At 44.4% G+C, this 16272-nt stretch overlaps 1 protein-coding gene across 1 annotated transcript in view; it reads right to left on the reverse strand.

The window, feature by feature from the left end:
* Nucleotides 1-11041, reverse strand: part of sema3c (sema domain, immunoglobulin domain (Ig), short basic domain, secreted, (semaphorin) 3C) — a 35499-nt gene extending 24458 nt beyond the window's left edge. Inside the window, exons 1-2 of the mRNA XM_079184241.1 lie at nucleotides 10901-11041; nucleotides 6963-7123 (exon numbers count right to left, since the gene is read on the reverse strand). Coding sequence (XP_079040367.1) covers nucleotides 6963-7092 — 130 coding nt within the window. The 5' untranslated portion in view covers nucleotides 7093-7123; nucleotides 10901-11041. The remainder of the gene's footprint in view (nucleotides 1-6962; nucleotides 7124-10900) is intronic.
* Nucleotides 11042-16272: the final 5231 nt, after the last annotated feature.

Raw genomic sequence — 16272 nt, forward strand, 5'->3', positions numbered from 1 at the left:
TCTTTGTCCCGGACAATACTAAGGGCTCTTCTGGTTCAGTTCTGGATGGCTGCACTTACCTAACGCAGAGCTGGCCCACTCACACATACTGCACCAGTAAAAGGTTTTATCCTGGCAACTGACAGGCCCCTCCAGTATAAGTAATGGCTGTTGCCACGAACGAGACGGCCATCCATTCTCCTTGGGGACCAGCCTGATGGTTTACAGTAATGACTGGTGGCGTATACATTTAGCAGAGAGGACCTTAAGGTGTCTTTCCAGTGTGTGGAGACCACCCAGGGCGTCTGGCTGACAGAGTCGTCCGATTGTCTGTCCAACAGACATATTCCACATTCTCAGGCAGGCTGCGCTCAGCACTCTAAATGCAAACAGCATGCACTAACTTACTGTACTGCAACTACTTGTTGTGGACAGAAGCCAGATTTGGCTTTATATCTACTACGTCTCATTAATTTTCCGATTGTTGTCTGTCGCCAATTATCTATATCCAGACTTTTTAATGGGAATCATATGGCTGAACAGAATGCCTGAGCTCTTATGTATCCCTTCTCTCACTTTGGCTTCCCAAAGCAGACGCCGCATCTAAATATGACACGAGAGCCAGGAGTGTATTTTCTCCCTTGGCTAAGTGTGTGTGCGTTTGTGAGGAGTGATGTTATCCAGCACCAATGTCAACTGCTGGTTTCATTGCACGGCTGACCTGCTGAGGTGTTGGCTAATATTCCCTGTAGGAGCCGAAACTTGAGATGACAACTTGTCCATCACGCTGCCCCGCCAGCCAGCTAGTTTGCGCTCCCAATGCTCCAATTAGCACCTGGCCTTCCCTTCACATGTCACCGGCGACCTCTCCTTCGCACAGAACCAAGCCGTACCACCAGCCGCCTCGCCTCATGGCCATGACCTCTCACCTGCCTCTGGTTACTGCTTCACCTCCAGCAGACAGTAAATCTCCGTGATTTTACAGTCAGGGAGGCTCTCGCAAAGACTCTCAGAGCAAGGGGGAGGCTTCCAGGAGATACGGGTGAGAGGATTCTCAGAGTTGATGTTTACTAGTCATGGAGGACAGCCAGAGGCAAATGAAAAAAAAAAAAAAAAACTTGACCAGGTGGGACACCTCTCTGCCATCTTGAAGGGTGAAACTGTGTCCCGTTGAAAAAGTTATATTTCCTCAGAGACATGATGTCGCTGAGGTCCAGAGGTTGTTTTTGTGGTGTTGAGTGAAGGTAGAGGTTTGCTGTAAGGGCAACAGTGACAAATGCACCTGTTAAAGCTTTTTCAGTTGGCTGTAGACTCAAAGAAAAAAGGTTGTTTCAATACTCTTTTGATGCAGGTGCTTCAATAAATCCATTCATAAAATATTTCCAGTAATGGAAAAGGAATCCATCTAAAACGTTAAGCGCTGCACAGCCGATAGAAAAAAGCTTCAATAAGTTATTGAACAATTTAATAACATAAGCTGAAAAAAATACACACTAGACACCAAAAGAAGGACACACATGCATGATTTCATCACAATAGGTCATTGATTTGTGATAATGTCAGCCTACGACTCAAGCTTTTTCCAGTTGACCTCGGCTATCCTTGAAGAGACACCGTCTTTGTTGGTCAGTGATGGCCATTGATTACCTTTCAACATGTTTCGGAGGAGGAATAATAAAACATTCAACAGGGCTAGCAAGGTCAGACGCAGGAATGGCTAAACAAGAGAGAGACGAGCAGAGAAAGGACTGACAGGCTCACAGAGGAGCTGTCAAACATCTCACACGCCGTCAGCCCCGAGGCGGTGTAAGCTGGATCTCAACACACTGCTTTACCACCCTGCAGAAAATGTCCATGCTGCGAGACATGAATCGGGGGGGGGACGTTAATACACACGCGAAGAAATAGCTCCCTTCATGCCATGTAAACACAAGTATTCAGACTCGGAGGACACGCACACATGAGCCACTAACCTATAGCTATTTGTAGCATGCCTCTGTTGCCGACAGATTGGACAGGCCTATGCTTTGCTCAGCCAGACATTCACTATAATCACAGAGCATCGCTGATTTCCCTTCACAGGCTTTATTATGTTCACCACAGGGAAGTGGAGATGCTAATGTGAAACGGAGACAGGAAGCTGTCCTACATTAGCAAAGGATGAACCTTTAGGCACAGACATACACATCCCGGCCTGCTTCTGGCTACATGTCGGCATTGATCTTTGACATTTTTGACTTTTTGTTGACCCCCAAGAGACGACACATGCAGTTATCCTGCCAAGTCTGGTGTCTGCATCGCTGGACGAGCACGATGTTCATTTAACTGGCCGGTGAAGGAATTTCCATAATTGCATGAGGTACTTATCCATAGTCAGTGTATAGAGTGCTGTTCGAATGAGTCCTAAAACCAGAAAATGAGTAGTCAGCATTTTTACACTTCTGGTTCCCTCGTTTTAAAGTCAATGTTTTTTGTTAGATGCCTGAATTAAGGGTTCTGTTTAACTCAAATTTAAGAGACTTTACTTTTTGTTTCACCGAATTTTGCTTCAATGAGACTACTGAACGTCATCCTGACAAACAGAGCTTAGCGTTGGTGACAAGAAGTGTTCATTTGTGAAGATTATCTTGCTGATCAATAAATCTCATAAACCTGTGTTTTCTTCAGAGCTTATTTTCTGCAATAATCCAATGGAAAAATCCCTCTGGACTTTTGTCACGGGACCCAATGCGATGTAAGATTCGGATTGGCCTACCAAAATACGTCCTTCCTACAGCACTCTGTACTTGCAGTAGAAGGCAGTCGGCACGCCACCAGTTTGGATCACCAACAAAATTCAATATCAGTTTAAGTGTACGCTATATATAGAACATTTTCACCACTATATCTTGCTGTCAGACAGCACTTTCCAAAGGGGAACTGAACTGAAATGGAAACTTAGACTCCATTAACAAAACCAGTATAAATAAGTTTCCCTTTCAGTTCAGTTCTCCATCGGCAAGTATTCTAAATATAGCATACACTTAAACTTTCTTTTAGGTGTCTAAAATGCGTTTTACTGCTGCCCCAGTTGCTTTAGTCCTGTGCTGGTACTTTAGTCTGCTTTTTCAATCTGGGGGCCTGTTGCCCGCCTACTGCTCGTAATACACTGACTATGTTTAAGCACCTCAAACAACCCCACTTATAACGATCTGAGCGATCCCTTTACACCTCAGGCAAAAGAAGTCCCTGAGCCTCAAATTATACTTTCTTCAACTCATATTAGATTTAAATCTGACACATTAGCCTTCTTTACAAGAGTAACTGAGTAACTGAGTTACTGTAATGCAGGCTCAGAGCGCTCAGGCTGATCTTCTCTCGAATGGATTCAGAAAACACAAGTACTGTTCAGACTGATGAAAGCCTCAAAATAGTCCTTGGGCTTCTGGTATTTGAGGTATCCACTTCGCGACATATCCTTTCATAACTTGCAAAGCTGGGAAACCACACAGTTTTTAAACAATGATTCAGCAGAACGTTTTGCCACAGAAATCCAATAAAGTCTAAGGAATGCACATCCAGGCACTTACCACGGACAAACATACACTCTTTCTCCAACGGAGCCACGCACACTCGCTCCTGCGAACCCTCACCACCAAGTAAACATCCTCCACAGACCGACGTCCACCTACAGCGCGTGAGCCGACTCATTGCTGTATGAATAATGGGGGGGACGAGAGGAGGTGGTAATGAGGCATGATGAAAGCGAGGAGTAATCTGTGGAGGCAGCGGGATCTGGTGTGTCTGATGCCTGGTTCCTGATCTCCAAACCTGGTTCTGTTCAGGCTGTGAATGAAGCCCGTGTGGCTCGTACCGGTGTGAGGGAGCGCTCATTAACCTTCAGACATCATCTTAATCAATCTGTCCCACGTCTCAGCCAGGCTCTCTGCCAAACATGTGTGCAAAATCTACGTTATCCACACGAAAGCATGCGCAGGCCCGCTCACTTTCAAATAAACATCTTTGGGTTCTAAGTTAACACTGTATTGTAACACCGGAGTTTTGCCAGAACAGAGCGAGACCGTTGATGAGGTTAAATGATCCTGATCATATAGACTCAGACCACTACACAAGCTGCCAACTAGAGGGGGAAATGAGGCCGAATTTTTTATCCCACCATTCCTGAAATGGCATTTTGGCAACAGTGGGGCCAACCTCTGATACAGTAGCAGAACCAATAAGCAACATATGCTAAAACCTGCTGTGTTTCTATAAACTCTTCTTACAGTTTACAGATAATGAAAAGAACAACTTCTTAAACGGTACATTAACTTCCCTACTTTGAAAAGTAACGAACAAAAGGTGTTAACACAACTCATGATCAGTGTTATTTAGCGAGACCATTTTGATCATTAGTGCCAATACGATGCCAGCGGTACCGACACAAATCAAGACCCTAAATTGGTTTAGAAATATTGGTTTATTGAAAAGGAAATATGCCTTTGGATCCGTTGCCCCATCAGCAAACTATGCTATTATTGTTCTTTTTGCTAACGCTAACCAGCAGATTTGTTTTCCACAGATGCAGATATTAAAATATTAAACGTTTCTGTAAAAGATTCTACTGCAGACATCAATCACAAAGTCGTTACATTTCTGTGCACAGCTGCAGTTGAACTTTCTCTCGTGATCTGTTTGCGTTTCAGCATAATTTTGACAGCAAATACATCAAAACGAGCCAAAATAAACATTGAGAGGACAGGAGATATTTAAAGCAAATGCAGAGGAGTAATCACTGTATCTTTAATCACACTGGGTATACTTCTGTATGGAAGGGGGCCTGTGTTTATTATCTGAGGCACGGAAGAGAATAGCTCCGCTTGAGGGTTTATTATTTGGGTTCGCTGCATTTTTCCCTGTTTATTATGCGGTTTTAATTGTGGTCTGGCTGTGTTCGCCTGAGGAACACACGAGTAAGCAGGCTGAGGGAGAGAGGAATGTCAGAGACAGCAACTTCTCCGCAGGACCCGAGTCAATGCCGGGAGTCCCGTGAACCTGCCTCAACCCTGGATTGGATTTCAGCAGTGACATGAGGAGGAAAAAAGGGGGGAGAACATCCAAGCGTCCATATCTCTGTACAACCTGAACACCTCACTCACTGGCTTATTTTCCTGATTCAGTTTGTTCCAGCTTACAATCATTAACAGATCTTCACATCTGGGAGCAGAAGAATCCAGACTAACCTTTTGGCCACCAAGCAGGTGCCAAACCACCTGCGCCTTCTTCCCCTCCGAGACACCTCTCCTCTGGTCTTCTTCTTCGACTCTTCATTTAGCTGTCTGGCTGCTTTGGATGGAGCCCAAACTCGCTAAATTGCTCCCCTCTGTGAGGGCTTCCAGTGTTTATGGGAGAAAGGAGCCTCCAACTTCAGCCATAAGAGTCTCCCTACATCTGGTGCTTACCCCTGCAGCAGCTCATCCTCCTTTGTACAAAATGATTTCTTGTAAAAAAAACAAAAAGGTGCATCTACTCTTAGCACCCTGTTGTTTTAAGGTCAGGTGCTAAATCAAAGCTGGAATGTAAATTCACGCCTAAGGTTGACTGCCTAGCTTTGAACAAACGTCCTCCTTAATATATCCAAGGGTAAATTATAGCCTTGTCATACAAATAAACATGAAGAATAAAGTCCAGAGCCTCTTAAAGAAGTCAAAACTCTCCATTTATGGTCCTCCGTGCGACGAACACAACTAAAGTGACAACACAAATCACATCTAATCCGCACTCTGAGTGGGAATCGAGCGCTGCAGGATTACATGGATTGGCTCATTTTCAGCGGGGCCACCTCTGACATTTTAAGCCGGCTATTTGGAAACACTGGAGGTTTGAGGTGCGACTGAATAATGTTACTTGAGTGGTCAAAAACCAAAAGATAGTGATTGTGACGTTTCCCACCGTATTCCGTTATTAGTTTGGCCTTTTCTTTTCTTCAATCTGCCATATTTAAGAAAATACGCAGAGCAAAAACAGACTGAAAGCTGGTTCAGATATTTGGAATGGAACAACAATAAGTGAAACCATAAAGCACGAAAGGAAAGCAAGACTGAGAAGGAATGAGAGTGAAAGATGTAAGGAAAGAATGAGACCAAATTGGGAAAAGATGTGGCACAAGTGAGGCAAATTTAGCCCGAGAGAGAGAAAGAAAACAAAACACCTGCTTTGGGCTCACACTGTACGGCTGTATTAACTCAGTCTGAGTGTGGAGACCGTGCTGACGGACAGCTTCAGCTGCTCTGCGCTGCCTAATCCACAGCGAGAGGTAGTGAAAGGTGATCAAACATCTCCTTCAGCCCCTGCACAGTATCCAGCCACCGCGGAAAAGGTTACTGCGCCGCTCATAGCTCGGGGGCCGTGAGTGATCGGTCAGCTCATCTGCACTCACTCACACGAGCATGCACACACACACACACGCGCATGCACGCACACACACAAAGCTGAACTAGCCTCTCATTTCAAGGGAGCATCAAAAATTCATAAAATAATCTATGTCAAGGAAATGAAATAAAACAAAATAGAAGCAGCAGCAATGCCCACAAGGCTGCAGCATGGAGGAGAGCGATTAAAGTTTAAGAGCTCCATGGTACGTCTGACAAGCACGTGCCACCTCCTGCAGAGCTCTGACACACAGCAGGTCAGTGGATGGACAGGGATTGTCCACAAATGGAGCTTCGAGGCCGGAAGTGTGTGATTGAAACATCATCAAAGATGAATTTGATCCAAAACAACAGCGTAGATGCATAAGATCTGCACAGTCTAGTTAAGCTGTATGCTATAGCCCTGAGCTAGTCTCTGTTAGCACCCATTTGTTCAGCATTAGCGCACGGAACACATGACATCAGCGCAACCTCATTACATCTGCATGCCAATAAAGCATATTGGATTGAAACACAAGTTCCAAGGTTTAATTTCGGGGGGGGGGGGGGGGCATGCTTGTTATTTCTTCTTACCTTCAAAGGAGAGGAAGACTCTTGGCAGCGGCTGTGGGAGGCTGGAGACCCCCGTGGAGACGAGAGAGAGAGCCAGGAGCGCCAAAGCTAACAGCAGAGGAGGCCTGGCCGACCCCTCCGGCCTGCACATGGCTGCAGGAACCCCGACCACTCACCACTGCCTGTTGGTGTTTGAAAAAGAAGAAGATTTTGAGTTTTTCTTTATATTTTTGGAAGCTTAAGAGATTTTTAACGTTTTGTTCTATGACATAAACTACTTCAGTAAATACCCCTCTCGTGAATTTTGAAGCTTTTATATGTTGCTAACAGGAAGTTGCTGACAAGTGTGTAGATCAGACGACTAAACGTCATCACTGGAACAGCAGTCTGCCTTCAGCTCGGTGGTGATGACGTGAAGTAATGCGCCCGTGTTATAGCTTGTTTATAGCCTAACAGTGGCTGTTATCTTCTGCCGATTGCATTCATCAATCAAAAATCTCAATGGTTTTTGATGCAAATCACCGCTTGCCGGGATGTAGTGGTTTCAACACAATGTCTCTGATGTCTTTACATATTTAAATACAATACTATCCGTTGCTATATGAGGATAATACATTTAGAAAGAGAACAGAAATGAAACACAGAATACGCACTTGTGATATTTACAGTTAAATCATCAGTCTGACAGGTCCGGAAATGCTGACTTATAAAGTGAAGCGCAGCACAAACTACGATGAATGAAGACATGGGTGAGAGCACAACATGTCAGTTAAATTCCATCACTCACTGTATCCTTGCAGATGTACATCTCTTAAATATGGATGAGTTAAATCTGCACAAAAGAGCAGCTGTGGAAACGCTCCCCTTCGCCTCCTCGTGTTCCCTTTTCATAACGGGACAAGAGTGGCTCAATTATTGATAGAGGCAGGTACTGTACTGGCTGCGGGACGCAAACTCCTGCAAAAGCAAAACTCTGCTGCTGTGAGACAGACTTTGGCAGATTTAACCGCCAAAACTGGATGTTACACTACCTGTGCGCTAAAAAACACACTGCGCTCGATAAAGAGAATGTCCATTTTACATGCAGAGAAGAAAACACAAGTGGGTGGATCTCTGCTCTCATGGCTTATAGATGTGCAATGAAAAATTGATAGCTGGCATGAAAATTTTAGCTTGGGGTGTATAGTGTACAAATAGGTTGAAATATGTGCGGTGGAATGAAGCGTGACTGATATGAAGCCGAGGTGGAGTGCCACCGCTCAGGTGCATAAGGATAACAGATGGAAAGCTGCAGAGGAATGAGATCTCTCTGGCTGCACTGGAGAGAAATAAAACAGCGTGGGGGCTCACACTCAGCCCCGGTCGCTGTGCTGCAGCCCCTCTCCTGCTGCATCACCCACTCCCCTCCCTCCCTCCCCCAGAGCCTGCTCCGGCTCGGGCGTCTCCCACAACTTCAGCCTGCAGGCGGACGGCTCTGACCCTTGTCCTTCTGTCACTCTTATGAAGCTTGGTTCACCCAAATTATAAAAACAACATATACGCTGTTTATCTCTTACCTGTAGAGGTACGTAGCCGTGCAAATAGTTTTGGTTTGACTTGGCCAGTCTGACATTTCTGCCTCAATCACAATGCAATGTAGGGAAATGGAAAAAATGAGTAAAAGCCTCATTAAGAAAACAACGAGTCAACTGCAAGACTTTCAAGTCTCTGAATGTTGACTATAAAAACTACATTTTCCTTTCAAATCTGTGTAAATAACTGAGGCAATGTTCAAGCTATGTGCCTTTGCACGATCCTCAGGACTAAACCGGCTCCTAACTTGAGACCGATGTTTTTGATTTCCTCCTTTTTGTGATTTAAGTCAAAGTTCTCAGCTTTGAGAAAAGGGAGAACTTAGTTCCAATGTATACTGCGGATGTCTGGATTATCCGCAGTAATGGGGACACTTTGTAATTGTGAAAACCAACAAAATTCAATTTGTATTTGGGCGAGGGAAGAAAATAACAAGATACCCAGCCCCAGTGTCTGATATTGCGTAATTCCACATCCTGACATTGTTCAGTGCCAACGCAGGAAGTATTAAATCTTTTCTGTCGCGAGGCAGAGAGTAAGGGTGTGGAGCTTGGGGAGGTAGAAAATCTTCTGCAGGAGACCAATTAACAAATGCCTTTTTATTAGCCTTAACCACAAACATCTCCCCAACGTTAACCAAATGTTTTTTTTTGTCTAAACTTGAACTTCCTGCCATAACGATTATCTTTCCCTAACCTAAACAATACTCTAGTTCCCATTTGCAGAAATTGTTGAGAGCCAGATTTTTAAAAAGCACTGGACATAAAAGTCCTGCCGCTGAATGGAATCTGTGGTTTGACAGAATCGTCCGACACGGGGCATTCTTGTCTGGCGTTAGGGTTGAGTTACCACTAAGTGAGAATAATTGTTTAAGCGAATCGACGCTCGTCCACACCTTCCCCTCCCTGCGTGCTCAGAGAGATGGGTGATCTCCCGGAGAGAAGCTCCGGTTTGGAAATGTTGGTCTCACAGCTGCTAAACTCATCGTCGGGGGAGTTGTCCTCCTTCTGATCATCCTATGACATCCCAGCAGGTCAGGTTCAGACACTTCCTTCCTTCCCTTCCTCCTTTGATCATCACCACTACTCTTGAGACATGAATGAGCTCACCAACAGCCTCGCTCGCACTTGTGGAGCACCGTAAAACGCTCGCCCGGATTAATGGGCCTCCCAATAAAAATAGTGCATTAGTGTTTGTTGCCATGAAGAAAAATTAATAAATACTTCAATTAATTATGTCGAGCTCTTCAACATCCAGAGATTCCAGTGCCGAGTCTGCCAGGAATCTCTGCGACGGCAATTAAACGTCTCCACAAAAGGAGGTCAGGCCGAGTGAGCGGAGAGTTATATTTCCAGTGGGGTGTAATGATAATTGTGTTTACTGTGCGTTCCTTGGCTGACGGCCTAATGAATTTTCCATCTCACTATTTCAGAGGCACTGCTCAAAAACTGATATTGGTGAAAGCAGACAAATACATAGCTGTACAAGAACATTTTTTCCAAACCGGGTCTGTGATTGTTTGGCTCCCATCTGGTCCTGTTAATGCTTTAAACACATGCTATTTAACTACGAGGAATTGAGGGAGAAAGTCCTCCCATCTGGGTTTACATTTGATAGATTTAATTATTTAGTGTTTTGCTCTATTTTTCTTTTTCCCTGACTGGAGAACAAGAATTTAAATTGAAATGGTAAACAACTTGCAAGTTGCTCCGTCTGTCCCGGCTCTAACAGGACGGTGTGTGTTCATACCGCACCCTGCCATTCAGTTGTCAGCGGCTCGGTTACAACCACACGTTCCTTCACGCACATGACTCGCGGGCACAGCTACGAACAGCAAAATGTGTTTATTTCAAGTATTTAAACAACTTTGGACGTACTGATTAAATAACACGTGAATCGTGTAAACAGCAGCATTCAGACCCTGTGATTCTGGACAGTGTCATAGAAGAGATTCCTTCTTGAAATGATAATAAAGAAAGGTTTGTTAAAGAAGACCAGAAACCTTTTAAAGTTCTACAGAAACACAATCCGAACCAAATAACCATTTAAAAACACTCAATTCGATCAGCTTCAGGGTAATACGGCAATTGCAACAAAGTCATGACTCATATCTTGGAAATGTATCTAAAATAGACAGTACACCTAAAAGCGTGTGAATGAAATAAAGCATGCCACAGTAGCCTGATGTAATACTACGCTAGGTTTAGAAGGAGCCGCAAGTTGACTCGAACAGTCAGTTTGAGTTTACTTCCAGCTTTTGTCCCTGGTGGGACTCTGCACCTGTTAGCCTCCTGCCCACTGCCTCCTCTCTGCAGTGCAGTACAGCAAGGTAGACCCCTCTACCTACAGAGACGGGACCCGGATCAGTCCCTGCTCCAGGAACTCACCTTTCAGGAGTTTCCTCCAGTGCTGGTCCCACTTGAACAAGCCGAGGTATCAAACCAGATCTTAGTTATCCCCTCTTTAAAAACACCTTGTTTCCAGTTTCCACCAGTGACACCAAAGAGGGAAAATGCTGCTATTCCATCTAAGAGCTCACAGAGCAGGCTTGACTGAGAGAGCACAGCAGAGAGGAGAGGAGAGAGGGAGGAGAGCAAAAAGACAGAGAGGGCTGGTGTCCTATTACACACTCTCCACTGAAGTCCCCCTCCCCCTTACCCCGTCCTCCTCCTCCTCCTCACCCCTCCCTTCCACGATCTTCCCCCTCTCCTCCCTCTATTAACCAGACAGCAAACTTTAACCTGTACAGCTCAACACATCAGAGAAGTGGAGCACTCGTACCTCACACAGAGAGAGGGCGAAGCCGGAGAAGGTCAGACACATTCGGAAGTGAAGCTGCTTTCAATTTAGCCGTGAGAACGAATATCACATTTTCCCTCCATGACATGAATTAAAACAGACATTTTCCTTTTTTTTTTTTTACATCTGCATATTAAATATCAGTGTTTCCACAATTATGAATCGGTTCATAAGTATTTGATGACACCAGGTCACGTCACACTTTGAGAAGAAATTATAACTCGGACACGGAGTGTCGTACTGAAAATAGTTTGGCTTCATTCGTACCAAATCAGGCGTTGCGGCGGTGTGAGAGTGTCGTTTAAATGACCCTTTTGTGTGGCGTGATGTTGTGTGATCTTTGACCCCGCAAGAAGAACAACCCTTTAACACGGTACAACGCCAGTGTCCTTCTTCCTGCGGTTGTCTTTCGATCTGATCGCCGGTTACGTGATTAGCGTGACGTCGGGTTGCGTTTCCCCAAAAGTTTGATCATGTTTCAAATTGTTGCCATGGAAGGCCTGCTGCATTTTTTTTTTTCTTTTGGCATCCGCTGTGGTGATCACCACAGCATAAACGCACTACCCACATCCAAATGAATGGCAGGACTGTTGTTTTTGCCGCAACGCCTTACTTGGTGTGAATCCAGCTCGAAAAAGGTCTACACCCATGGTAGCCACTCTGTAATGCTGTGCTGAGACTCAGTGGTGCTTTGAGCTAAATGCCAACAACAGAATGCTAACACGCTCACAATGACGACGCAAACAATCCGATGTTTAGCAGGTACGTTCATGCTGATGCATGTTCAGCATCTTGGGGGAACTCCATACTCTTCAAAGTCTCTACAAGTCCAAAGAAATTACAAAAAGGTGTGGAGTCAGAAAGACGTAAGCTTACCGGACATCTGTAACCCGCTCATTATCTCTGCTTCAGGCTAGCGGCTCAAGGCTGCATTAGCCACTTCTAGCTTAACACACGGTCGAGTTGCACATTTAATGTAGGCGCCAGGACTTGACTAGGGAGAAGAATGTGTGGAATGAAAAAAAAACAACAACTCGTATACGTTCTTTTTTCAATCAATCAAGAATATGGCAATTGGTGGAGTAGTCTTTTAGTGAAGTGTGTTTGCATGCAAACATTTGCTAAAAGAGCACTAAACAGCTGAGATCGACGGGAATATAAGTTGTATTCATGTCTAGCATGGCTAAAAACAGCTGAGTTTTTCCTTTTTCCTTTGCTGATGCATTCTTTCTCAAACTGACCTTACCAATCCGTGTATTAAGAAAATAAAATACCCTCTTTTGAGTAATGTTGCCACAGAAGTGATGGATTGCATCATCATAATAGGTAGTGAAGTAAAGTAATAACGTAGGACATTCTTCATCCGATGTGGTCATAAAAAATAATGAAAAAAATGAGGATATGCGTTTGGTGAGAGAAGCACGCTCTGTTTCAAAACAGCACGCAAACCCCAAACTTGTAGAGAAGGAAAAACTTACAGTTGACACACACTTCACACATCACTTTTAATGGGCTCGTTGGGGGAATCTTGCCCAGCACAGGGACTTAAAAATGTTATGTAGAGGGTCTAAAACCATGCCAAGCACTCCATCAACACAAACGCTTATCCCAGGACAGATTGGTAGCTTCAACACAAGCCCAAACCAGAGGAGTCAGGAGTCTAGAAAGACTTGGATAGGTTCGCCACAGGAAACATGCATTTGATTTAACTATATCCATACTGAGGGGAACTATGCAAGGTTTGCATTTTCATGAATGGACGCAATTGTGTTGCTCCTGAGTGTCACTTCACTGCAGGTATGAGCCAGGATGTGAAGGATTTCACAATTTAGCTCTTTAGGCTTTGAGGTAGAATTAGAGCTCATTGCTAAAATCACAGCGCAGGAAAGAAATGAAAGGGAGTGTGTGTGTGTGTGTGTGTGTGTGTGTGTGTGTGTGTGTGTGTGTGTGTGTGTGCCCGGTCTCTGATGAAAGCGTCTGACAGACAGTGAGATGGGGGAGGAAAGAGGGGGGGTCGCTGGTGGCCGAGACAGGAGGAAATAATTACCCTTCTCCCTGACAATGGAGCCTGATTTACACCTCTCAAATTAAAATGTCAGGGTAGCCCACTAGAGCCACGCAGGTTTTTCATTGGGCCCCGACTGCACGCTCATCATTGGTGGAGAAGAAGAAGAATGTAAAGGAGGTGGGTGAGAGCAAAATAGAGATGAGGCGTATCCTTTACTATCCCCACGACAGAGCCTCAGCTGTAAATTAACTTAATGAGTGCGGTGAGCCAAACACGTACAGTAGGTGTAACGTCTGACATGAGACTTGATTACGGGGAACTACTGTCTTACAGTAAGTGAAACGGTTTGTTCCAAAAATTACGAGACATTCGCAGCTCAGAAATACAGTCTAGTCACGCAGCATCTCTGTTACACAATTTGCAGGTGGCAAGGCTTATGGCGTTGGCGGGTGCTGCGCATGCAATGCTCCTCTCTTGCTTGATCTCTTGGCACACATGCACACACTCATGCAAACACACACACACACACACACACACAATATGCCCCTTGTTAGCACTGCAGATGTTACGCATTTGTCACGCTGACGTTAAATGCGCGGGCCAAGGTCAGAGCGGGCCCTCCCGTGATGCTCGCCGTGTCACCAGCACATGTATGCACTTGGTAAGATCACAGGCTTAACTGTAGCATGCTAATATACTATCACCACTGCTGTAAGAGTTCCTTATAGGTCACTGCTCACATTTCTTTTATGGGCTTTGCTCTTTCCTGTGAGAAACACGATGAGCTGAACAAGGAAATCCATCTATTTCCTATAAAGCTGAAAAACCAGGAAAGCTCAGACGTTTTTTTGGCCAGGAAAAGTGTCCTTCTGTGGTTTGCATGTTTCTTAGCTTTCCAATGACTTATTTTCTTCCTTCTAAATATTTTATGAAAATTGGGATTTAAAGATTTGGTGGGGTTGAAACCAATGATATTATTTTGCCGATACAAAATGTCAGAAAATAGCATAAAATCCCAATTTCCCAGAGCACAAAACAAAATAAAAAGAGAAAAGAGGCAAGTCTTTGCATTTACCGAGCCAGTGAATACAGTTCTTGTGCTTCACTCAAAAGTCCATTGTCAGATCTTTTCTGACAGACTTTATTAGACTGTCCAACACTCTGAGATCTTGTACAGTTAGAGAATGTTAACCTAATAAACTTACAAAGCAAGCAGTCAAACATTTCCAGTCAATTTAATATAGCAAAAAAACTAAAAAAAGACTTCTTTAGCCGTTAGACGATTGCTTGATAATGATTCTTGAAATATCAAGGACACAAGCAGCTTGTTATTTTCCAACCTCCGACTGATTGCTGTGCTGCACATATCGTTCCTCGATATTAATCCAGACTACTCCCATCAGGGCAGCTGATCTGATTGTACCTTATGTGCATTCCATCTGTGCGTACAGCCAGTGTATGCTTGTGGCTGACACTTCCGTAAGCCCATGAAAGTGTAGAAAAACAAAAGAAAAGGCAGAGACGTGAATAATGGGATTGCTTATTAGCTGCTGGGCTACAAAGGGCAGATTGGATTAATGCTAAACAGGAATAGGCAGCGCCCTTCACTTTCAACAGCTCACTCTGGGAGATTAATCGAGTGGTTTAGCCACCACTGCAAAAAGAAAAAAGGTGAGGAATTCTGCCAGAGTCACGCTCCGTGTCAAAACAGCTTGAGAGAAATCTCCTTGCACTTCTTTCTCAGCGTCTGAAGCCATCAGCTGTGGTCCATGCGTTGCTGTACAAGAACAGTGCTGCGTGCCGACGGGGTCTGCGTCGCTCTCTGCTCTGTAATGCGGAGTGACTGGGGCTGAAAAACGAGATGGAGTGTGACTCTCTCTGTGAGAGAGCTTATTTCCATAATGGGAGGACATCGGCGATGCACGAGCTCACGCGCTGCAGATGCAACATAAAAGCTTCAGCACAGATTGGAACAAAGAGGGGGGGGATAGGTAAAGGTAGAAAAACCAACAGAGGGCAGACAAAGCTGTTGATGAGCCACAGAAGGGAAACAATTAGTGAACCCATCACAGTGATTCACTTGTCTACAAAAAAAGCCCCAGACCCACGTTATCGCTATAAACCTGGATCTAAACCTAGTTAATGAGCATGTAAGCCAACATGTGGCTGAACAATAGTGGTTCAGACATCCGTTTTTACCATTTTCCAGTCTCGACTATACATACACGGTATACAATCGCCAAACAATTGACCCGTAGATTCTCATGAAATGGTTTCAAGAGTTTCTTCAGTTTCAGGCTGTGGATTTGGAGCTAGTCATGGTTACATGTGTAATAGTGAGACCCGTTACCTGGAGAGCTTTGATCTATTTTTTATCTTTTTTAACCTGTTTTCACAGGTTTGTCTGGACAATCAGGAAACATTGAGAGCACCTGGAGGATCATTAAAGCTTCATCCAAATCAAAAGAAAATAAGAAAACAAAAAACAAAACGCAGAATCACAAATCATCATCGTACAACTATAGTTTTTGCATCTATGAAACGCAAATGCGCTGTGGGATTATTAGCAGAAAGTAGTATAGTGCATAACTATAGTTAGGAGTGATTTCAGAAAGCCAACTACTTGAATGAAAACATCTAAATTCCTTACTTGGGAAAGTCTGTTTAGTTCTTCTAAAACCAACAAATATGTTGTGACGTTACGCCCCTAAACATGCAGCACTGCGCCGCCGTCTTTAGCAGAGCGGAAGAGCATTTTTGACAAGATAATCAAACGCCATGGTTAGAAAATGGCCGGCGAGGAGCCCATCTGTCCCCGTTTTACCCGACACACCATACCGGTGAGCTCTCATGTGTGTCTCCTCGACCATCACTGCACATCATTTCCTGTCCTCTTCACTTCCATCTCAGCTGGTGGGCGACATGATAAATCAAGTGAAAAGTTCTCCACTG

Source organism: Pholis gunnellus (assembly GCF_910591455.1).
Source record: "Pholis gunnellus genome assembly, chromosome: 22".
NCBI classification, from domain to species: Eukaryota; Metazoa; Chordata; class Actinopteri; order Perciformes; family Pholidae; genus Pholis; species Pholis gunnellus.